We start from the raw sequence: 24956 nt of genomic DNA, 5'->3' as shown, positions 1-24956 counted from the left end.
TCAAAAAACCCAGCCAACAAATACTTTTACAAAGAGAAACTCTGCTTCCAAACTTTCACTCTGTGTAATTATTTTTAAGGAAATGTATTAGAGATTAATATATACGCTTATATTTTCATCAAAGATCAAATAAGCCAATTTTATGTAAAATAACTAAGTTTATTATTTTTACTCTTACAACAGATGAAATTTAAGAAAATACTAAAATTTCTAATATACACAAGGCATTAATTACCAACATGAGCGCTCACATCTCAAATATCCTGTTATATATACACAATAACAATCTCTATACAACAACTCACATAGCCTTATAATCCTTGAATTTTTCTAGGGTTCAAACTTATGAGGCTACCAAGTTATACAGATAAATAACTTTACATTTCTGTAGAAAGGTCTGTATACATTCTTTTCACCAATATTTGAATGTTCCTTTAATAAATATTATATAATACCAAAGCATCCAAACATAATATTGAACAATGGGCCTTCATAGAACTTTTTCTGTGAAATAATTAAATGTATGATTAATTTGGATTAATTTAAATGTATGATTAATATAGTTAATGTATAATTAATTAATATAATCCTAAGAAGCTCATTTGCCAGCAAGCTCTAAGGATGAAGAGAACTACTCACGGAAATGGGAGGAGCAAGCAGAAAGTGCAGCCATAGGGCAGGAATGCGCAACTGGGCACATGTAAGAACCTGAAAGACCACCATCATTGGAACAAAAATCAATAGCAAACGTGCAATAATATATAAAAAGGGCAGGCATGTTAAGGATTGGGGCTTTACCCTAAGAACAACGAACTTTAAGAGTTTTAGACTTGAGCGGTTAAGAGTTGCTTGTTGTTCTTGCAGAGGACCTGGGTTTGGTCCCCAGCACCCACATGGCGGCTCACAGCCATCTGAAACTCCAGTTGCAGAGGATCTCATACTGTCTGATGACACCAGGCATGTGCCTGGTACACAGACATACATGGAACAAAACACTCATACATATAAAATAAAAATTTAAAGGCTAAGAAAAAGGGTAGACTCCCAAGTAAAATAAGTAAATCAGAAGCATCTGATTATAGAATGGGCCAAGACCCAGATACCCCATCAAATGTACAAATGGAAATAAGCATTTGAAATGTAACTCAGCGTCATACACCATTTGGAATTACAAATTCAACTGAAAAAGGAAGTACAAGGTCATAGGATCAATCCCTGTTACCTAAATAAGTGAAAAACCGTACACTTATTAGAATGACCAAAATCCCACACACTGACAACTGGCTGGAACAGGGACAATGGGCTCAAGGGGGCAGAAATGGCAGCATCTGGAAGACAGCGTGGCGGTTCCTCAGTCACGCCGTAGGCTCTGCAGTTACCTCGGCCCTAACCTGAATGGCTGAACACTCAGAACTATACAGCCACTTGCACACTTCACTCTCAATTGCCCAAGTCTGGAAACAACCAAGATGCCCTTCAGTGGTGACACACCCACAGAAAGGCAGATTCCATGCTCAGAAGAAATGAGCTACGACAGCAGAGGCATGGAGAAAGCTGTGTTGAAGGAGCCAATCTGAAAAGACTAATGCCTGTAAGACTCCAACTGCACAGAATTCTGAGAAAGGAAAATGTCCCAGAGAACAAAAAGACAGTTCTGAGGGGATGCGGCATTAGACTTAAGACAGTTTTCTAATTTTTCTAAGGCTGGTTTATTATTTGCCTAAAGGACAAAAACTCATTTGACATACTTTCCATTGCTTTTTTTTTTCTTAATAAGAAGTTCTGAGCTTTCTTAGCTGAGAAAATGACTGAAGGGCACTATAGAATATAATAAACATAGCCTATGTATCATGTTAATGTTTTGTGTTTTTTGCAACTGAATACTAATTACTGTGACTTTAACAGTCAGAATATCACTTAGTATTATGAAGAAAAGATCAGATCTCCTTAAAGTACCTTTGTATCATTTATCAGGGCAATGGGGAAGATTTTTGACCACGTATATATTATTAAGAGCTAATATTTGACTGATAAATTTTAATTTCATCTTTTACACATTGAGAAAAAAGATTAACAGTTTTATCCACATCAAGATGTTTGCTTTGGAGAACTGATTCCATCTCCTCAAACACTTCTTTTTCCAGCTTCCTCATGTTGTCCAGCATTGTCTTGCTTTTTTCCTAATTAAAATGATAAAAGTAAATACACATACACGAATCTAACAAAATTCCAATCCTCTGACAAGGTTTATTTATTCTGGTTTCTACTTGTTTGGTTATTTTTCTATTCTGTAGACACAAAAGTAATAAAAAAAAAAAAAAGAAGAAAAAGAATGGTTTTCTTTGGGAAAAATCATTGCTCCAGGTTCAGGTATCTATTTGTGTGCATTTGTGTACGTGTGTGTATGTATGTGTGTGTGTACGTGTGTGTATGTGTGTATGTGTGTGTGTGTACGTGTGTGTATGTGTATGTGTGTGTACGTGTGTGTGTACGTGTGTGTGTACGTGTGTGTGTATGTGTGTGTATGTGTGTGTGTGTACGTGTGTGTATGTGTATGTGTGTGTACGTGTGTGTGTATGTGTGTGTATGTGTGTGTATGTGTGTATGTGTGTGTGTACGTGTGTGTATGTGTGTATGTGTATGTGTGTGTATGTGTGTGTGTGTATGTGTGTGTGTGTGTGCGTGTGTGTATGTGTGTGTGTGTGTGTTGATGTGCCACGACCCTTTGCCTGGAAGTCAGAGGACAGCTTGTAGGAGTTGATTTTTTCCGTTACCACGTATGTCCTGGAACTGAACCCAAACCATTAGTCTTGGGGGTAGATGCCTTCACCTGCTGAGCCATTTTAACCAGTCCTAGAGAATTAAGGTTTTTTGTTTGTTTTTCGAGACAGGGTTTCTCTGTAGCTTTGGAGCCTGTCCTGGAACTAGCTCTTGTAGACCAGCCTGGTCTTGAACTCACAGAGATCCACCTGTCTCTGCCTCCCGAATGCTGGGGTTAAAGGCGTGCGCCACCACCGCCTGGCAGAGAATTAAGGATTTTTTTAAAGCACACATATGTTGGCTTAGTGGGTAAAGGTCCTTGCCACCAAGCCTGATGACCTGAGCTTCTATCCCCAGGACCTATGTAGTCAAGGGTGAGAACCAACTCCTGAAAACTGACTCTGGCTTAACACAGAAAGACAGACAGACAGACACACTGTAGCATATGTATGCCCATATGCATATTTATATACATACACACAAAAAATTAAAACATTTAAAAACCATATATAACAGAAATAAAATACAGAAAAATGATTTGTTATGAGGCAAAGCAGGTGCTTTAAAGCACGAAAACAAACACAACTGACTAAATTAAAATGTTTAACGTCAGTTAACTGACACGGAAAGAAGAGGCATGAGCTGGGTATGGCGGTCTTCACCTGCAGTCCACTGCTTGGAGACGGAGGCAGGAGAATCACTTAGACTCAAGAGTGGATATGGCGGTCTTCACCTGCAGTCCACTGCTTGGAGACCGAGGCAGGAGAATCACTTAGACTCAAGAGTGGGAGTCCAACTTGGGCAATACGGTAAGAGTCTATCTTTAATATATATACTCTTTTACATATATATATTAGTTAATATTCATATTTTTGCCACTTGACTAAAAACAGAAGACATTCAAAATCAATTGAGAAATAAACCAAGGGAAAAGAAACAGTGAAATCACTGAGGAGAAACTGTGCCAGTAAGAAGAGTTCCAGTCTCTCTGGTAATCAAGATGTGCAAAGGAAAGGTGTCGCCTTAGTGACTCTCCTTACAGCCCTGAAGTAGCTGCTTAAAGAGGCAGACGCAGACCCCAGCTCTATGACATGTCCCTCAAGCTCCACCATCTTCCACTTCTTTATAATGTCAACCAATAATGTTCATTAGAGCCTAAACCAGTAGGAGATTTTAAACCAATTCAACTTCGTTTACCAAATATTTAATTCTGTCATAAAGCCTACCTCCTAGAAGCAGTTTATGGGGAAAGGCTGCAAACACACCAGTGCTATCAGGAACAGCAAGGGATACATGCGGGTGGATCGAGGGACCGGACGGACACTCCAGCAAGTATTGCTAAGTGAGTGCTATCATGAGCAGTGAGGGATACATGCGGGTGGATCAAGGGACCAGATGGACACTCCAGCAAGTATTGCTAAGGAGAATGAAGAAAGCATAAAAGGCCAGACGGTCTGTAATTTCAGTGGCTCTGGAGATGAGGCGGGAGGATGAAAACTTCAAGCTCTGCCTAGGTTGTAGAGACTTCAAGACCAGTATGGACAACTGAATGAGCCCTTATCTTGGAAAGTCCAAAGAGGTTGGGGTCACCTTAGTGGTGGAGAGGACAGTCAACAGGTAGTAGGGACAGATGAGAAACACACAGGATAGCTGATCTTCCCACTGGGATGACTGGATGCCTGCCTTTAGACAGCGTGTCCATTCACTTTTTAATCTGTCTTTTTTTTTCTCTCTCCAGATTTGGGAGGAAAGGCTAAGGAGAAGTGAAGCAGTATGGCCTATTATAAAATTATCTTTTAATCTGTTTCAATTTAAATGTGTGTCAATTTCTGGACATGCTATTTCAAGTGATATATTGCTTTTCTATAATGCTTCAAGTTTTAAAATAATGAGCATCTATTATTCTTGTAACAACAACAACAACAAAACAAACTAAGACAAAACACTAGCTGGGCGTGGCAGCACTTGCCTTTAATCCCAGCACTTGGGAGGCAGAGGCAGCTGGATCCCTGTGAGTTCAAGGCCAGCCTGGTCTACACTGCAAATTCCAGGCTAGTCAGAAATATACAGTGAGCTCCTGTCTCTAAGCAAAACAATAAACCAAAACCCAAACAAAAAACCCAGCTCATAATTTTACATCTATAAAATCTTAATCACTTTTTCTAGTTGTATTTTGTTTTTGGCACTACGAGGCATTGGGTCTGGGGACTTACACATGCCAGGTGACCAAAGACCTTAAATCACTTTCAGTTCTGTGTGGGGCCGCAGGAGTCAGGCATTATATAAAAAGACCAGATTAGCTGCCCTTCAGAGACCTTTCTCGTGTGGAGTATGTACTAAGAAAATTATGCCACTTCTCTGGGTCTCAGAATCTTGTCAGAATAATATTATCTTCCTCATAAAGTGGTTGTACTTATATATAATAAGTGTTCTGTAACTGTTAGCTTTTGTTATGTTCTGAATTAAAAATTTTTCTAAAAGAGTCTTTGTTTTTTGAGACAGAATTTCTCTGTGTAGTCCAGGCTGTCCTGAGACTGTCTCTATAGATCAGGTTGGGCCTCAAACTCACGGAGAGCCGCGTCCCAAGTGCTGGGATTAACAGTGTACAACACCGGTATCCGGCCTACAACATATACATTACAACCAAAGGTCAAACCTAGTCGCTGTTTCTAACCCAATTCTTTACATTAAGGAAAGAAACCTAATACTCCAAATATGAATTGAATTATACCTTAAACTATCCTTGATGTGACAACAGAGAATATAACCCAACCATACCTTATTGTGACTTATCACTTCCAAGGCCTGTTGATGTTTTTGGTAGAGTGGGTGTCTTCTATCGGGCTTGACATATGGCTTCCTTGCCAGGGGCCTTTCAAGTTCAAATGTTGGTGACTGTGTATCGAACAGTTGTGAAATATGTGGTACAAATATGAAAGGCTTAAAAACAGACCTAGAAGAAAGGGTTTTTATTGAATTTGCATGTCAAAAAAAAACTAACAATTATTGTGTCTTCCTAGATTTCTTCTAATTGAGGTTTCTAATAATAATGCATATACTCTAATTGGTTCCTGCCTGTTGTAGAATATTATTTTAAGATGTGTTACATTCTTTTAAGCTGTGGGATATTTATTTAATGATGCAAATATGTGTTGCATTCTTTTATATTGCATTTATTTAACTCTGTGAAGCTGTGTTACTTGGCCTGCCTAAAACACCTGATTGGTCTAACAAAGAGCTGAACGATCAATAGTTAGGCAGGAGAGGGATAGGTGGGGCTGCCAGGCAGCAAGAATAAATAGGAGAAATCTAGGCTCAAAAGAAACAAAGAAAGAGTTATAGAATAGAGAAAGATAAAAGCCCAGAGGCAAAAAGTAGACAGGATAATTTAAGAAAAGTTGGCTAGAAACAAGTCAAGCTAAGGTCAGGCACTCAATAAGTCTCTGTGTATTTATTTGAAAGCTGGGTGACAGGCCCCCAAAGAGCTGGCTGGTGACTCTCTGACTCTGTCCTTCTCCTGCCTGGCTACTGGCCAATCAGCATTTTATTAAACCAATTCAAGTGACAAATCTTTTTTTTTTTTTATTTTTTATTTTTTTTTTTTTTTTTTTTTTATTTTTCGAGACAGGGTTTCTCCGTAGCTTTTGGTTCCTGTCCTGGAACTAGCTCTTGTAGACCAGGCTGGCCTTGAACTCACAGAGATCCGCCTGCCTCTGCCTCCCTAGTGCTGGGATTAAAGGCGTGCGCCACCACCGCCCGGCTTCAAGTGACAAATCTTTACAGTGCACAAGAGTATTATCCCACAGCAAATCAGGATAACCACATACAAGAACCGTTAACCTTCTGTAAAAATGAGAACCATTATATACACAGAGAGACTGGAAACTAAAATCCACACAGACAATGCATTATTATAGTTAAAGCCTCAAGAGATGACTCAGTGTAAGACACACACTCAGTTCCCAACCTATCGGGCAGCTCACAACCACCTGCAAATCCAGCTCCAGGGATCCAATGCTTCAGGTCTCTACAGTCACCTACACGTTCCTCTCTCTCTCTCTCTCTCTCTCTCTCTCTCTCTCTCTCTCTCTCTCTCTCTCACACACACACACACACAATGAAAAATTTAAAAAGAAGTAATTGCTTAAACAAATTCATCTACACACTAATGACTGTGCCCTACCCCATGACCTCTTGGTGGTTTGCGGTATTTGGGGGACCTCACCTCTCAGGATGTGGAGTCCCCGTAAAGAAGTGAATGCAAGGCAGGCTGGAATCTCGAGGTAAAACAGAAACCATGCTTGCGGTGCTCAGGAATTCTCCCTTCATATTGATGCCACTTGGTTCATCTCTAAGAATCCCCATCATTGTTTCGAAAGTTATGTTTCCTGAGGAAATAAGTGTAAAACCCATCAAATAATGCATATATCTTATAAACAAAAGCTTTTCTCTATTAATAAAATAATACACACTGGTATTGATTCTCTAGCGCCAAAATGGGGGTGAAGAGTATGTTCATCACACTACCTCTAAAGTATTACACAGGACGTTGGATTGTTGGGCTAGGATGTATCTCAGTGTCTAACAGGCGCAAGGTCCTGGATTCACTATCTAAAATGAAAGAATGAAAAGCAAGGGAAAGAAAAGGTTCACCCAAAGCCTTAGAATGGTCTTTTCTTAACCGTCTTCATCTAAGCTGTTTGGGGGTGCTGATTCATGCCGTTAAGCAGTGGACTTGCAGTCTAAAGCCAGGCACTTATCTCCAGCCAGCAGTAAGCCTTTAACCCGTCCCACCAACATACTTCTTGTTTATCAGATAAGTCAGCCTCCTGTTACCCAAGAGCCGCAGACTAACAAAAACCCCATTCCAGTAACAGGTAGGAGAGACCTGCTTTCAAGTTGTTTTTAGAGGATTACAAGAGATTCCCCCCAAGCAATCCAGCCTACTGTTGCTGCCAGTGATTGCCGCCCAGAAATCGAAGATCAAGTCCCTATTGCTGAAGACAACACACATTTTGGACAAAGGACTCAGCATATTTGAGCTGGAGCTAACTCAAAAGCCTCCTCCCTGAGACGAGCTTTCTTTCATATTACCAGAAGCTACTCTGCAAACGGCTAAGGGAGCAAAGCAATCAGAAGTCTTACCCGGCTACGTGGCAACTGTCTAATTAGACTCAAACCTCCTCAGCAGGAGGGAAATTGTGCTAACTCCACGGCTAGCAGCTAGCAAGGCAGCAGACGCCAGAGACCCCAGTGCCCCCACTTTCCTAACCCAGCATAAACCTCAACTGCACTCTACACGCGTACCTTTCTATCCACCATAAGTATAGATTTCAGCAAGAGACCGTTACAGAAAGATACTCAAAATGCAGAGAACAGCAGAATGGGTGATGCGCTGTAGGGTGCCCAGCCACAGCTGATAGAGCTACAACACGGCTCTGGTATCCAAGGCGCAGGGAACATCACGAAAGTGGAAGAAAGATTGCAAAGCAGAGGACCAGGAAGTCTACGGTGAGACTGTGCCCTCTATCAACAACATGGCTGCCTAAACAAGACCTGAATAATTCCAACAACAGTTGACCCTGATATAGACGGGGGGAATCTCATGGGATCCCATCCCCTAGATAAAGAGCTACAGGTAACTAAGGACTGCCAAGTCTTAGGCAGGGATGAGCCCCAGCTGGTTACCCAACAGAAGGTGGGCAGTCCTAGAAACAGATACACGTAGGCAACACTGAATGAGCTCGGCAGGTTATATTGTTACCTACATTTATGTGCAACAACGATTAAAGAAGAGGAGGCCATACATAGGAGGGGCAGGAGACAAATAATAAAATTAAATTTTAATTAAATTGGAAAAAGGTAAAATATAATTTCTGCCATTAGATACATTAGGATATGTTAGTTGGAAATGTTTAATTATTGTATTAAAATTGTATTAGTTCTAAAGAAACAAATAATCTTCATTTACCTATGGGCGTCTGACAACAGGTTTTTCTTTTCTCACGAAACCCTACGGTAATTGGGACTGAAAGCATATTTTAATTTTAATATGGTGTGTGTGCTTAGTATACACCCAGTATAACCCCGGCTCTGGGTTAACTCATAGACAATCTAAAAGGTCAGCACCCCCCCCCCATATGGGGATCAAAAAACAAAGTTCACAGCAAGTCTGGATCCAAATTATGACTTCTGATGCTTCATTGAAAAAGGAAATTCTTTCATAGGAAAGAATCTAATGGCCTGCTGTTAAAGATGCCACGACCAACCGTTTTATATTAATGGCAATGGGTTTTATGCACACATGCATCGCTCTTACCTAGTTCCTTCATCACAGAGCCATGATTTCAAGTTCAAAAAATACCTGGCTGAACTTACAGAAACTTGTTAGAGAAGCTGTGCTGGACCGTTTTCAGTGAATCCTGAATAACACTGGGGAGAAGAGAGGGGCACAGCTACACTCAGCCCTTGATATTAAACTCAACAATAAAGCAAAACCCTACCATTCACACCCATCTATCAGGCACAATGCTTCAGCATCTAGTGAGATTTAAAAATGATTCGGGTCTAAATTCCTCTAAATGGCAAGTTTTAATAAAAAAAAAAAACCCCACAATGTCAGAGCTGTAACACTGTGATAATATAGGTATTATAGAAATGTTTTCAGGATTCAAAACCTACAATTCTCAAAATGAAAGGAGGATTTGCATGGCCACTCGAGCAGGACGGCTGTAAGTAACCCACTAGCAGGCATTGAATAAGTACCGAGCCAGCGGCGGAAGGTGTAGCAAAGTGAACGCAAAGCGCAGGGTGCAATTTCACAGCAATTTAGATTGGTTACTTAAAACACACGTGTGAATAGAGATACAATTTGGGTATACATGCAGCACACTTAATAGCCATCAGGTAGGGACGGATGGAAAGAAGGGAAGTAGGCTCTTTTATCTAGAAAAATCATAGCAAATTTTAAACATAATATCCCAGTGGACAATTTCGTATGGAACTACTGGAAAGACATTTACTCTTTTGACAAAGCGTAGAAAACTGGGTGGATTGCACATCACACTTGACGGGATTGAAGTCTGTGTCGGATGCATCCGTTGCTATATTCACACGTGCATTTCGGGTCTGTGATTCCATTATTTTATAGTTCAGTATGGCAGTTACTTCAGTGTGGTAGCTAATTAATTTTTAACATTAATTATTTGGTTTTTCTTCGTTGTGTCCAGTTACCCTCAACCTTGGGAGTCTTGACATTTTCCTTCTACCATGTTTCTCTGAGACACAGTTTCACTGTACAGGACAGGGTGGTATGGAACTTGTCTGGATCTTCCCGCCTCAGCTACCAAACGCTGAGTCCTCAGGGCTTATTCAGGCCTCACACCTGGTTCATTCCTTTCCGTTCTGATGATATATAGTCATCCCCATTCTGTGAGGCTGGGTGGCTGTGCACTAGCAGGGGTGCACGTGTGCATGCGGAGGAGGCCAGAGGTGAACATCAGGTATCTTCCTCTGTTCTGAGACTGATCCAGCTGGACCAGCTAGCCACTGAGCCCCAAGACCTCCACCATTGGGATTATAGGCACATACTGCCACATCCGTTTTTCATGTAGGTGCTGGGGATCTCAATCCATGCCCTCATGAATTTGCCAAGCACTTTACCAACAAGGTCATCTCGTCAGCACACACACACACATGCACACACCCACGCACACACATGCACACACACACACACATGCACACACACGCGCACACACATGTACACACACACACACACACACACAACTTTGAGACAGGGTCCAGACTGGCCTTGAGTTAATGATGACCCTCCTGCTTCTATTTCCCAACTGCTGGAGTTAGGCAAGTATCACATGGTTTTATGTGGGACTGGGGATCGAACCCAGGGTCTTGTGCATGCAGGGAAAGCGCTTTATCAGTAAGCCCCACCCCCATCCCCTGTCTTCATTGTTTTAAGATTAGCCATTAATTTTCAGGTTCTTTAAAATTATTCCCAGAAAAAGTATAAAATAATAAACCATTTGTTAAATGATTGACAAGTTGCAAATAATTCAACACTTCCTAACCTTTTACGTTCACACAACTGACTCGTAGAAAACAATGAATTTTTAAAAACTAAGAGCAAGTAGGAAGCTTCGTTTTTACCCAGTTTCACAGAGAAGATAAATGAAGGCACGGTTTTCTCACTTATAAAATGAATATGCTGTCAAACTTACACCAAAAACTTTATAGGAAACCTTAAATTAGAAGACATTCTTTTGGATATTAAAGTACCCTAAGATAATAAATACCCTGAAAAGAAAGTTAAGTTGTTTCAAGAATGTTCTGCCACAAACTATTTTGCCATACCAAATAGCTAACATAAGGTTAATTGATTTAATGAATAGCTAAAGGCAAATGCCAATCACTGATCCATCTCTCAGTAATTGCTTCCTGACTACTTAGAGACACATTTTATACGGGTTGGGCATGGTGGTCCAGGCCTTTAATCCCAGCACTTGGGAGAAAGAGGCAGGCGGATCTCTGTGAGGTCCAGACTAGCCCGGTCTACAGACCAACTTCTAGAGCAGCTGGAGATACACAGTGAGACCCCACCTCAAAAAAAAATCATTATTACTATTCTCCAAGTGAAGAAAGTAGATCAGTTACATATTCTCATTGCAATCACCCTTTTGGAAATTATCTGCACTTAGTAATGTAAATTAAAAGCACTTTGCTGAAATTACTTGGTAACAAGTAAAGAAAGGTATATTGAAAGTTCTTTTGGTTTTTGTTTCATTTTGTTTTTGGAGACAGAGTCTCATTGTGTAGCCCTAGTTGGCCTGGAACTCAGATCATATTGTTGTCAAAAGCAGAGATCCTCGGTTTCTCTCTGTCTCTCAGCACTAAGCTTAAAAGATTGCACAACCACGCCTCACTAGAGGTTATTTTTTAAGAGTCAGTAGTAATCCAAAATAAAAACGGGGGGAAAAATAATATAATAAATAAGCAATTTATAGAAAATCACACATTTTTGATAAATATAAAAGTGTCTAATCGCATTAATAAATGATATATCTAATCATTTATTAGAGATAATATGCTAATTTTGCCTGTAAATTTGTGTGGGTAGAAAAAAGGAATGTTCTAAATTGATAAGCATATTAGAAATTGGCATTCAAATATTGCTGGTGGAAATCCGAATTAATGAAGATTTCTGACTTTCCCACCATGTTTCAGGTCTTAAAATGTATATGATCAATGAATAAATACATAATACACATAGATTTCCAACCTCACGGTCTTCCTGCAGAAACTCATTCCAGGATGGAAACCACAGTGTAATATAAACAAGCTACAAACAGGTTACATAATTTCCAGTAATGAAAAACTAAATCCGACTTTAAAAACAGGGTTGGCTAAAGTCTGATTCAGGCAGCCTTAACTATATAGATCCCTGTGAATGAACTGCTTGGAAAGGATTAGGAGGCATTTGGAGTGGGCACTGAGGTTTCAAACGCCCACGCCAGTCCCAGTCTTTCTCTGTTTCCTACCTGGGGATTAGGATGTAAAACTCAGCCACTTCTCCAGCATCACACCTGCCTGCATGCCACCTCGCTGCCCACCATGATGACCATGGACTGACCCCTCTGAAACTGTAAGCCAGTCCCCAGTTAAATGCTTTCTTCTGTAAGAATTGCCTTGGTCGTGGTCTCTGCACAGCCACAGAATGCTGACTGAGACACATGGGTTGGGGAAATGGCTCTCTGGGAAAGCACTTGTTGTAAGCTTTGAGTTTGGATCCCCAGCACCCAGATTAAAGCCAGGGGTGGCAGCTCACACCAGTAACCCCAGCTCTCAGGAGCTTTCTGGCCAGCCAGCTTAGCTAAAAAGGTAAGCTCCAGGTTCAATGAGAGACTTTGTCTGAAACAGCCAGGTGAAGAGCAACTGAGAAAGACATTAAACATCAAACCTCAGGCCTCCAAACGCACAACCATGGGTGTGCACACCTGAACACAGATGTGAGCATATAGAAAGCCACACACAAGCAAAATAAGACAAAACATATAAACAAACAGAAATACTACCGTTAAAAATAATTATGGCCAGGTGTGATGGCCCAGCACTCAGAAGACAGAGGCACGCAGATCTCTGTGAGTTCCAAGATCAGTCTGGTCTATAGAGTGAATACTAGGCCAGTCAGAGATGTATAGTGAAATCCTGGTTCAAATAGTTTTTTTAAAAGAAAAATGTGGGGGCTGGAGAGATGGCTCAGAGGTTAAGAGCACTGATTATTCTTCCAGAAATCCCGAGTTCAATTCCCAGCAACCACATGGTGGCTCACAACTATCTGTTATGAAATCTGGTGCCTTCTTCTGGACTGCAGGCATACATGCAGACAGAACACTGTAAACAAAATAAATAAATAAAACTTTAAAAAAAAATGTTTCTGAAGATTGGGAATCTGAACTTGACCCTCAGAAAGAATCAGTGTGTTCTCACAATGGTTTACTACTTCACACATATCAAAAAATAGCTTACATTATCCTGATGCTGTTTTATTCAAACTATTTCTTATTAAGTATAAGATTATAGTATATCTTCATAAAATTCATTTTTTCATTATTTAAATGCTATAGTTACCTTTGTGCTTATTCAGAAGCTTGTAGCCCTGACAGTATCTGCTTGGTGACGTCATCATTGAAGCTGTGTCGATATAAGAGTAAGCTGCAGCAAAATCAAAGTCCTCCTGGCCATCCCACCAGCCTTTCTGCTTAGCATAGTTCCTCATGTCCGGATGCTCCCGGTCGACCCTGGTTGTTATGGAGAGCTGATTGGAAATATTACGAATTCCTGTTTCGAAGGATGAGAAGGAGAAGAAAAGTTACCTTGAACAGGAAGAATCTCTCTCTACATTTATGATTTTTAAATCGCTGTTTAAACTTAATGTAAGTTTTCTGCCATGGACATCTCCTGCACAGTCTAAACAATTAAATTTTAAAATGAAACTCTGAGGTCACTGTAGACTTAGATGCAGTTATGTGAAGTAAGCCGGAGAGACTATACACTCATTATGGTTCCAGTTCCACTCAATACATTTTATAAAAGTATAGAATGCGATCATAACCACAACATTGGTAATGATAATGTCAAGAAAAAGAATATTTATACCCTGTTACTCTTTCATATCAAAGCCATGAATCTCCTAATTCTCATAATTCATTACCTCTGGGCACCTAGTACTTTTCTACTCTAGTATAACTCAGTGTCACATATTACATAGGGCTGGGGACGTAGCCCCGTGGGTAAAGACACTTGCCACAAGCCTGACCATCTGACATGCTGGAAACAGGCAACTGATTCTCAAAAGGTGTCCTCTGACCTCCACATGTGTGTCACAGCACCCATGTCCACATACACACAAACAACATTTTTAAAGAATGTTACCTAAGTGGAATATACAGTAAATAGCCTTATGTTTTTTTTTAATTATTAAACTTTTTTAAATGTACATTTGCTTTCTTATGTGTCTGTGCACACAGGCACCCTTTACCCTGTGCTCCGGGGATCAAACACAGGTTGTCAGGGCTGGCGGCAAGCACTCTGACTTGCTGGGCCATCCTGCTGCCCTGCCTTTTGGTCTTTCTACCTACCTCAGGATAATTCAACTCAACACGCGATCAACACTTCATCATTTCCTGATTACTAGTAGTATCTCACGGTATGACGTGTGACACTTTGGTCAGCAGTTCAACACACACATATTCTATGCAATGGCCAGAAGGATGTACCACGTCTGTGCTGTGGATACTCGAAAGAACCATCTAGTTCTTGAGATCATGCAGTAAGAGAAAGAGAAGGCAGCAGCAAGGTGATCTCAGCAGGCTAATCAGACCCAGGAAGGCGTTCATTTTCCATGGCCAGGTAAGGCCGTTTTCAATACTATTCATCCCTTTGTCTTTCCATAGCTTGTTTAATAAAAGAAAAAGTGGTCAATGATACAATCAGTTCAGTTAGCATTATTATTTATAATAATAAAATACATTAAGTATAATTTTATATATTTCTTTAAAGCATAGAAAATGTCAAACATAAAAATATACAAACTACTTTTGAAGTCCATGAAAATAACTGGCAATGGCCTATTTTGAAAAAGAACAGACGGATCTTCCACAGCAGGCTCCTTCCTAAAGTCTTTCTGGACTCCTCCGGAAGTTCACAGTGACTTTTCCTTTCTTTCATGTTCACAGCGCCCATGGATCAACATCATCCACTCAATTAACTAGTTACCTGATTTTTTTTTAAATTCATTTATTTATTAAAGATTTGTCTCTTCCCCGCCACCGCCTCCCATTTCCCTCCCCCTCCCCCAATTAAGTTCCCCCCCCCCCCTCAGCCCGAAAAGCAATCAGGGTTCCCTGTCCTGTGGGAAGTCCAAGGAACCCCCACCTCCATCCAGGTCTAGTAAGTTGAGCATCCAAACTGCCTAGGCTCCCACAAAGCCAGTACATGCAGTAGGATCAGAAACCCATTGCCATTGTTCTTGAGTTCTCAGTAGTCCTCATTGTCTGCTATGTTCAGAGAGTCTGGTTTTATCCCAGGCTTTTTCAGACCCAGGCCAGCTGGCCTTGGTGAGTTCCCAGTAGAACATCCCCATTGTCTCAGTGTGTGGGTGCACCTCTTGCGGTCCTGAGTTCCTTGCCTGTGCTTTCTCTCCTTCTGCTCCTGATTTGGACCTTGAGGTTTATGTTCAGTGCTCCAATGTGGGTCTCTGTCTCTGTCTCCTTTCATCGCCTGCTGAAGGTTAATATTCAGGAGGATGCCTATATGTTTTTCTTTGGGTTCTCCTTATTTAGCTTCTCTAGGATCCCTAATTATAGGCTCAATGTCCTTGGTTTATGGCTAGAAACCAAATATGAGTGAGTACATCCCATGTTCCTCTTTTTGGGTCTGGCTTACCTCACTCAGGATAGTGTTTTCTATTTCCATCCATTTGCATGCAAAATTCAAGAAGCCCTTGTTTTTTACTGCTGAGTAGTACTCTAAAATGTATATATTCCATACTTTCTTCATCCATTCTTCTATTGAAGGGCATCTAGGTTGTTTCTAGGTTCTATCACAAACAATGCTGCTATGAACATCATAGAGCATATACTTTTGTTGTATGATAAGGCCTCTCTCGGGTATATTCCCAAGAGTGGTATTGCTGGGTCCAGGGGTAAGTTGATCCCGAATTTCCTGAGAAACCGCCACACTGCTTTCCAAAGTGGTTGCACAAGTTTGCATTCCCACCAGCAATGGATGAGTGTACCCCTTTCTCTACAACCTCTCCAGCAAAGGCTATCATTGGTGTTTTTTATTTTAGCCATTCTGACATGTGTAAGATGGTATCTTAAAGTTGTCTTGATTTGCATTTCCCTGATCGCTAAGGAAGTTGAGCATGACCTTAAGTGTCTTTTGGCCATTTGAAGTTCTTCTGTTGAGAATTCTCTGTTCAACTCAATGCCCCATTTTATAATTGGGTTGATTAGCCTTTTACGGTCTAGTTTCTTGAGATCTCTATATATTTTGGAGATCAGACCTTTGTCAGTTGCGGTGTTGGTGAAGATCTTCTCCCAGTCAGTGGGTTGCCTTTGTGTCTTAGCGATAGTGTCCTTTGCTTTACAGAAGCTTCTCAGTCTCAGGAGGTCCCATTTATTCAATGAGGTCCTTAATGTCTGTGGTGCTGGGGTTATACGTAGGAAGTGGTCTCCTGTGCCCATGTGTTGTAGAGTACTTCCCACTTTCTCTTCTATCAGGTTCAGTGTGTTCGGACTGATATTGAGGTCTTTAATCCATTTGGACTTGAGTTTTGTGCATGGTGATAGATATGGATCTATTTTCATTCTTCTACAGGTTGACATCCAGTTTTGCCAGCACAATTTGTTGAAGATGCTCTCTTTTTTCCATTGTATACTTTTAGCTCCTTTATCGAAAATCAGGTGTTCACAGGTTTGTGGGTTAATGTCAGGGTCTTCTATTCGATTCCATTGGTCGACTTTTCTGTTTTTATGCCAATACCAAGCTGTTTTCAATACTGTAGCTCTGTAGTAGAGTTTGAAGTCAGGGATGGTAATGCCTCCAGACAATCCTTTGTTGTATAAGATTGTTTTGGCTATCCTGGGTTTTTTGTTTTTCCATATAAAGTTGATTATTGTCTTCTCCAGATCTGTGAAGAATTTTGATGGGATTTTGATGGGGATTGCATTGAATCTATAGATTGCTTTTGGTAGAATTGCCATTTTTACTATGTTGATCCTCCCAATCCAGGAGCAAGGGAGATCCTTCCATTTTCTGGTGTCCTCTTCAATTTATTTCTTCAAAGACTTTAAGTTCTTGTCAAATAGATCTTTCACATCCTTGGCCAGAGTTACCCCAAGATATTTTATGCTATTTGTGGCTATCGTGAAAGGTGATGCTTCTCTAATTTCCCTCTCTGTTTCCTTATCCTTAGTGTATAGGAAGGCGTTACCTAACTGATTAATTGAGGCAGATTACCTAAAGCTGAGGCTGGACTCAAAGTATGTATGAAGTAGACAATCATCTATTTTTTTGTTTATTTGTTTTACTTTTTCCCGACAGGGTTTCTCTGTGTTGCCCTGGTTATCCTAGAACTTGCTGTGTAGACCAGGCTGGCTTTGAACTCAGAGGTCTGCTTGCCTCTGCCTCCTGAGGGCTGAGGTTAAAGGTATGCACCACCACCTCAGAGCGGCAGTGATCTTGAACTTCTGAGCCCCCTACCTCTATGCCTCCCAGATGTTGGGATTACAGGAATAGGCTACCATTCTCAGCTTTGTGCAATGCTGGTGATTAACCAGGACTTGCTTTATGCCAGACAAGCACAATACAACTGAGCTAACCTCCATTTAGTATTTTTACATGTGGCTCTCATCTCTTCTGTAAAACTAGGAAATCAATATAGAAGCACACAAGAAGCATGCGACTATGTCCTCTATCCACAAAACAGCGCACTGAGAATGGGGTGAAGAGACTTCCACTCGCTGCTTTAAATTGCTTTCCATCTCTGGATTTCTTCCCTTGAAATGAAGAGAACTGGCTGCAGGGAGAGCTTAATGGGTTATCTGAATTCATATCCCCAGGGCTCATGTAAAGTTGTGGGCGGTAGCAGTGTTTTTTATCCCAGAGTTTCTGTGGTGATACGGAAGATAATATAGGAAAATCACCAGATCACATGGATCAGCTAGCCAGGCATGCGCAGGAGCAGCAAACAATAGGGACCCTACCACAAGAGGACACTGAGTCACCAGAGGTTGTCCTCTGACCTTCACTTGTACAGAGTGGCCATGTGTACCCGCCCCACACACATATAGACATGTATGCATATCACACACACACAGAGACACAGAAATAAGAGGGATATCTGAGCACAAATAAATCATGGGGGACAGTCAGCTCCAAGGCCATCAGACTACACTGATACAGTCAAGGGCATCATTTTGTCTTACTGCTGTGTCTAAACACTGGCCCAGAGTCACCCATGCCCAGACCAACCCCCTCCTCTTTACCTCTGTACTTGCATATGGTACAGTTCTGGAATTCAGTCCAAAGTTAGGAAAGTAGTTGTCAAAAAGAGAAAAAAAAAAAAAAACACTACAAACAGCCAAAAGCTGCTGCGTAGACAATGTTGCGTGCTTATTTTTTTGTAAGACTTCTCATCATAGTTCTCTCTCCCTTTATGTTCTTCCTAATTTTAACTTTGCTCTGCGGCTTATCCTTTAATGCAACGGATTATAATTCTTGAAAAGCAAATAAATGCTTTAGCTACGGTTAAAGATCTATTTTATTAATTATATAAACCAAATTACAAATAGTTGTTCATACCTTGGACTTTCTCTGCTGCCCAGTACTTCCCTGATGTCTCCAGAATCCAAGCTTCATTCCTATCCGCTATCAGGAAACTGTTATAATAGCTAAATTCTTCACCCTCTGCACAATTTCCACCTTGGCCATATTTTTCTAATAAGTCGACAATGACATCGAGAGCTTTTTCAGCTGTATCAGCTCTTTCAAGGCCAAGTCTAAAATAAAAATATTAAGGATCTCAAATTAAAAATAATTTCCTTTATTCATCTTAACTTCATGTTCAAGAAACACCATGTTTGCTACATTCAAAGTTAAAAAAAAAAGAACAAGTTAATACGTAAAGTAAAACCTTTAAAGTCGTACTTTTGAAGGCAGTTTGGGACAGTAAAAACATTTTTGGAGTCAACTTTCATCTCAGTAACTTATTGCAAAGCTATTTTATGTCTAAGACTGATATGTCTCTTTATAAAGTGAAGGAATTAGTCAACCATGTAATAAAGCAATTCAGGCATTTCTGATTAATTATAACTTCTAATTTTGGCTCCTCACCAATTTATGATGTGCATAGGTGTGCATAAGTGTCAGCAGGCATTTGTGTAGTGCATATACATGTTTACGTGGGTGTGTGCCTAGGGTATGCATTCATGCAAGCATGCACTGAGAAGCCAGACTAGGGTATGCATTCATGCAAGCATGCACTGAGAAGCCAGACTAGGGTATGCATTCATGCAAGCATGCACTGAGAAGCCAGACTAGGGTATGCATTCATGCAAGCATGCACTGAGGAGCCAGACTAGGGTATGCTTTCATGCAAGCATGCACTGAGAAGCCAGAGGCTGATGTCCAACAGCTTTCTCAATTGCATTCCACCTTATTTTATGAGGCAGGGCTTCTCAGTGAACTGGAATTTACCAATGAAGCTAGACTAGCGACCCAGCAAGCCCAGGAATCTGCCTGCTTCTGCTTCTCCAGTGCAGGATTACAGGTACACATAAGTGCCAGAGATCAAACTGAGGTCCTCACGCTTCTTCAGTAAACAATGTATGGATTGAGCCATCCACCCTAGATGGATTAGTGATATTTAAGAGTCATGAAATTGCATGCTGGTGTGAAAATAAATGTGACTGGTATTCAGTTATTTCTTACATAATCTGTTGCTGTGGATACTGTAAAGATTTGTCACTCATATTGGTTTAATAAAATGCTGATCAGCCAGTAGCCAGGAGGGAAGTATAGGAGAGGCAACCAGACAAGGAGAATTCTGGGAAGAGGAAAGGCAGAGAGTCAGTCACCAGCCAGCTGCAGAGGGAGCAAGAATGCTGCACTGAGGAAAGGTACCAAGCCATGTGGCTAAACATAGACAAGAATTATGGGTTGATTTAAGTTGTAAGAGCTAGCTAATAATAAGCCTGAGCTAATAGGCCAAACAGCTTGTAATTAATATAAGCCTCTGTGTGTTTCTCTGGGACTGAATGGCTGGCTGCAGGGCTGGGCGGGACAGAAACTACACGTAGTAAGGAAGCAGCATACCAGTTACCTGACAAGGTCCATGCCCAAAAGTGCTTCCTCCTTAGAAATGGCCTCTCTTCCCCATACAGCTTCATTCCCAATGCAGACTCCATGCTCATTGGCTCCCATTTCTGCCCCCCACAGCCAAGCTGGGCGACTAAGGACAACAGCATATGTTTCAGGAACCTGGTCAATTTCTATGTAAGTACACTGTAAAAAAAAAAAAAAAAAAAAAGTCATGTAACTATGAAATCCAAAGTGGAGAGTTACCAAATTCCAGAATTTAAAACACCGTTGGGAAGACATGATCATGATGAAGGTGGATGACATGGAACCAAGTTGAAATTTTCAATAATAAAAGCACTAACTTCAAAATTCATTCAGAATCGACTCTAAAGCATTTATTGCTTAAATACTTTCTGAGGATGTTCTTTATAATTCATCCTGCTAAGGCAAGTCGGTTACAAAGATACAGGAACACAAAGCTTCACTTAAGAAACAGAGACTTCTCCATAAACTAAGATGAAACAAATCTGAAGTATGAAGGACAGGAAGAGCGTTGCCCTAGCAGCTCAGAAGTGATAGTTATTAATCTTCAAACCGTTTCATGGAGAGTAATTAAGATGAGCTGAAGATTAAGAAAGCGGTTCTCAAGTTCATGATCTAGTACATCCTGACCGGTGATCTTCGCACTCATAGGTACCTGAGACCCTTAGGTAGAGAGGATGACTGCCACAGAGGCCCACATGTCGTGTGGAAGAGACCCAGGAGGACTCCTCACAGCGCTGGGAAGCTGACTTACACGATGGGCTAGATCTAAACACGCTTGTATAGAATAGGAACGATGCCCCAGGAGGATCAACATGTACAGCAAAAGAAAACTACAGCCTAAGATACAAAAAGCCTTATATTTAAGTTAATAGTGCTAGAACATCAAAGATCCAGAAAGTTCATAACAACAGAAAATAATATAAACCTTTGAGTTCCACGTAAATAGACTGTTTAAATAAAAAATTTAAAGGCAATTTTATTTAATGTGCATGTAGGAGGTGAGGGAAATACATAAAATGTATGTTGATGGCGTTATCAGATACCTTGATGGACTACAAAACGTATTTATAGGGCTGAGAATGTGGCTCAATTGGCAGGTTATGTGCCTAATATACAAGAGGCCCTTGGTTTGTTCTCAGCACCATAGGACAAAAACAAAAAAACTTGTTATTTATAAAATCTGAAATATTTTTTTCTTATTCTCTACCAAGAAGAATCCTTTTGATCTGTCAGCTGAAGCCCCAGCTCTAACTAAATCATTCTTTTTTTATTTATTTTGTTTTATGAATGTTTGCTTGCATGCATTTCTATGCATATGTGTGCCTGTTGCCCACAGAGGTCAGAAGAGAGCATCAGATACAATGAAACTGGAGTTATGTTAGGGATGGCTGTGACTCACCATGTGGGTGCTGGGAATGAAACCCGGGGCCTCTGCGAGAACAGCAAGTGCTCTTAAGCACTAAGCCAACTCGCCATTCCCACTCTTTAAGCCCTAATTTAATCTAGATGTTCCTTCTCTGCTGCCACAGCCTGCTACTCTTCCCTAAGGCCAGCATTTAAGCCGCCGTACTATTCTGTACCCTTAGTGCAGCCACCATCCACTCACTACTCTCAGCCTAAGGTCGCGTCCAGGTTTTAATAGTTGACTTGAAATCCCTCATCACAACCAACACATACAACATATAAAAAGCATTCAGATATTTAATCAGAGAGATAATATTTATTATTTTAGCAGCTTCTTCTAAATTACTGAAATAAGAGACCAGAAGTCTATTTTCGATTCAAACCATTTCTAAACTTAAATTCTTGAATTTTAACTTCAGTGGTCGCTAGAGAGAGAAAGAACCATTTACGGGTCTGGAGAAATGGCTCAGTGGTTAAGAGCACCTGCGGTTCTTGTAGAGAACCAGGGCTCAGTTCCTGGCACCCACAGGGCATCTCACGGCTCCCCATAGTTACAAGGGATCCTACACCCTCTTCTGACCTCTATGGGCACTAGGCACACCAACATACATACAGGTAAAATATTCATACACATAAAATAAAATAAAATTTTTTAAAAAGAAGTACTCATTATTGATATGTTTAAAGATAGATATTCCTAACACAACATATTTTTTTTTAACCTACCTTAAGACGTTTGCTTAAATCATTGTGCACTGCAGCTGGGAAGTAAATTACTTCTTGGACTTCGTCGAAGAGTCTGTCTGAATTTTTCCCAAAAATGACCCTATTACCAACTGTGGCTGGAGGTAAGGCCACAAAAGTGTCACAGGAATAGGGCTCCATCTCTTTAAGAAAAAAAAAAAGGCATAATATAGAAGTTTCAAAATAAAAAGAGCAAACATTTTTAAGCACACATAAAGCAAAGAGCTTTTTTCTACGACCGAGGGATATACCTAAGACGGGTACATAGCAGAGTTTTCAATATCATATCACTTTTGTGCACTCCAGGGCAGCCAGGATTATATATTAAGACCTGTCTTAAAGAAACAACGGACTATAAAAATTAGAATAAGATTTAGGAATTAACCATGTGCTACTACAATACAATGGCAACGAGAACCACTTTCTCCTAGTGCACAGGTCAAATGTTTATAGAGGTTTCTTCTGCAAACCTCTCTCCTAAATTTTCCCAATTCTTTTTACTCTGCCCATAGCTACTACACGTGCCTTAGTCTGCAGTATCAGTGTTTGCATGAGGTCCTTTACTAGACAGGGAGATCTGAGGACGTCGTGTTTATCTACAGGAAATCACGTAAGACTGGGCATAGTGGGGCACACACCTTTAATCCTAGCACCTGGGAGGCAGAAGAAGGAGGATCTCTGTGAGTTTGAGGTCAGCCTGATCTAGCAAGTGAGTTCCAGGACAGCCAGGCTGTTACACAGAGAAAACCCATCTGGAAAAATCAGAAAACAGACAAATAAACAAAGTCACTACTGTTAAGGTTTCCGGGAGGAAGTTCATAAATCCCAGTAGTAGGACTAACATACAAATTGTCTTCATTTGTGATGGGAAAAATCTTAAATCCTCACTTTTAGGACAATTCAAGATCTTACATTTTCATTTTGCTTTCAGAACATAGTTTCAGTTTCCTTTTATTTTAAATTTCTTAAGATTTGTCTTTACTATTCATGTGTATGGATTATGTGTCTGTCTGCTGAAAGTATGGGTGCCCAAGAAGGTCAGAAACGGGCCTCAAGCCCGCTGAAGCTGGAGTCAGGGAAGGTCGCGAAGCATCTCAAGCCTGTGTTGGGAACTGAACTCAGGTCTTCAGGAAAAGTGGCGAGCTATCTTAACCGCTGAGCTACCTTTCCAGTCCAGTTTCCTTCTTTTATAAGAACCAAATCTTAGCATAATTTTTTAGACACGTGCATTCTAACCACTTTAAAACAGAATAAAAATATAATAAATATAAATAAAATAAATATGAATTAATAAATGTTTTGCTGAAAGGAAAACTAAGCAGGGTATGGTAGCACGCCTATAATCTTAGCACTGGGCAGGATAAGCTAGAGTTTGAAGCTAGCCTGTGTTACCATAATTCAAGAACAAAGCAAAACCCCGCTTCAAAACAAACAAAATGACTCAAGAAACAAGTTCACCATGGAACACACTTTAAAATAAAGGTTCTCCTGTTCTCAAAGATGGGAAGAAGTGATCACTGCTTTTCTCTTGTGTCTCCTCTCTGCAAGTTTTGATCTCCTACCTACAGGGCTCCAAAGTTAGCTAGCCCAATACATAACTTAGTCAGGCTATTAATTCTCTTTCTCTTTTCTTCCAGGTTCAGCAGTAAAATAAAATAAAACACCATCTAGTACTGTTGTTTTGAGGCTTGATTCAGTATGACCCTGAAGGTGAAAGTTCAGCTAGGAGGCGCATGCCTGTGATTGAAGTTTGAGAGTTACATGGTCCGGGTCACAAATAAAACAATTCAAAAACCTGCAACACACCCGACCCTCAAACAAAAGCTGTCACCTGTTTTAAGCTGGCTTATTCTTATCCTTGCTAGAGGCCAGTGGACTAACAGCCATACCCACACCAAACCCTAGGATGATCAAGTCCCAGTGAGTGACGCACTAACTGGGATAGCGGCAGCAACTAAGAAAACAGCACAGGGGAGGAAAGCCCTTGGCCCTAACGTGTTGTCCTCATTCACGGTGTTTGTTGAATATCTTTCTGCATAGCTGGAAATAACCGAAGGACGCCGCGTATAGTGGCTCACGCCTTTATTCGCAGCTCTTGGGAGGCAAAGGCAGGAAGATCTGTGAATTCAAAGACAGCCAACGCTAGGGAGATTCTGTACATAACAACTGGAAGGGAAGAGCCTCGGTCTCTAACAGTCTATCCCAGTGCTTGCGACAACACCAACCTTTAGGGTTTCACAAACGTCCTACAGCGCGAGGTTTACTGTCTCCGTTAACTACATAAGAACTGCGCTGCAAAACAAGCAAACAAAAAATTTTGCAACTGGAGCCGGCGTTGCCAGAAAGTGCTGGGCTCGAACTTCAAGACCTCGCCCGCTCCCGATGCCCGCGCTGGGAGCGAGGCCCGCGCAGCAGAGCGAACGACTGCCCGCGACCCCGCCATCAGCGAACGGCGCGCAGAGCCCGCTCCCGAGCTTACCTCTGCTGCGCACGCGCGGACGCCGAGCACGCACCACCCGCAGCCACCAGAGCAATCACCGGAAACGGAGGGGCTGGGCCAGGACTAATCGTCGGAAGTAGTCCCCTTCGACCTCCGACGTTCTCGCCCACGCTCGCCTTACAGTTCC

General features: G+C 41.0%; 1 protein-coding gene across 2 annotated transcripts; it reads right to left on the bottom strand.

The window, feature by feature from the left end:
- Positions 1 to 138: 138 nt before the first annotated feature.
- LOC121439306 (secernin-3-like) lies at positions 139 to 24951 on the bottom strand. Of its 2 annotated transcripts, none has more exons than XM_041639786.1 (8): positions 24809 to 24951; positions 22312 to 22472; positions 20159 to 20340; positions 18640 to 18836; positions 13402 to 13611; positions 6986 to 7148; positions 5539 to 5713; positions 139 to 2180 (listed from the first exon to the last, which is right to left on the bottom strand). In XM_041639786.1, the coding sequence occupies exons 2-8, from the start codon at positions 22468 to 22470 to the stop codon at positions 2010 to 2012; spliced, it is 1257 nt and encodes a 418-aa protein (XP_041495720.1). In that variant the 5' UTR covers positions 22471 to 22472; positions 24809 to 24951; the 3' UTR covers positions 139 to 2009. The 2 variants fall into 2 exon arrangements, with proteins under 2 accessions (XP_041495720.1, XP_041495721.1); XM_041639787.1 differs by lacking the exon at positions 24809 to 24951 and adding an exon at positions 24555 to 24732.
- Between the last annotated feature and the right edge of the window lie 5 nt (positions 24952 to 24956).

The sequence above is a fragment of the Microtus oregoni genome, unplaced genomic scaffold (genome assembly GCF_018167655.1).
Source record: "Microtus oregoni isolate MIOR12 unplaced genomic scaffold, Mior012 000060F_ref0000265, whole genome shotgun sequence".
Taxonomy (NCBI): Eukaryota; Metazoa; Chordata; class Mammalia; order Rodentia; family Cricetidae; genus Microtus; species Microtus oregoni.
The sequence above is the reverse complement of the archived record's forward strand: the minus strand, read 5'-3'. Positions and strand labels throughout refer to the sequence as shown.

What these genes read in the sequence shown, in the direction of transcription:
- LOC121439306 (XM_041639786.1), bottom strand. Translation starts at nt 22,470, where the DNA reads ATGGAGCCCTATTCCTGTGACACTTTTGTGGCCTTACCTCCAGCCACA. An exon ending in GGCAGCAGAGAAAGTCCAAG is followed by an intron (nt 13,612 to 18,639) that starts GTATGAACAACT and finishes CCTTCGAAACAG; the next exon opens with GAATTCGTAATATTTCCAAT. An exon ending in AAGTGATAAGTCACAATAAG is followed by an intron (nt 2,181 to 5,538) that starts GTATGGTTGGGT and finishes CATTTTAATTAG; the next exon opens with GAAAAAAGCAAGACAATGCT.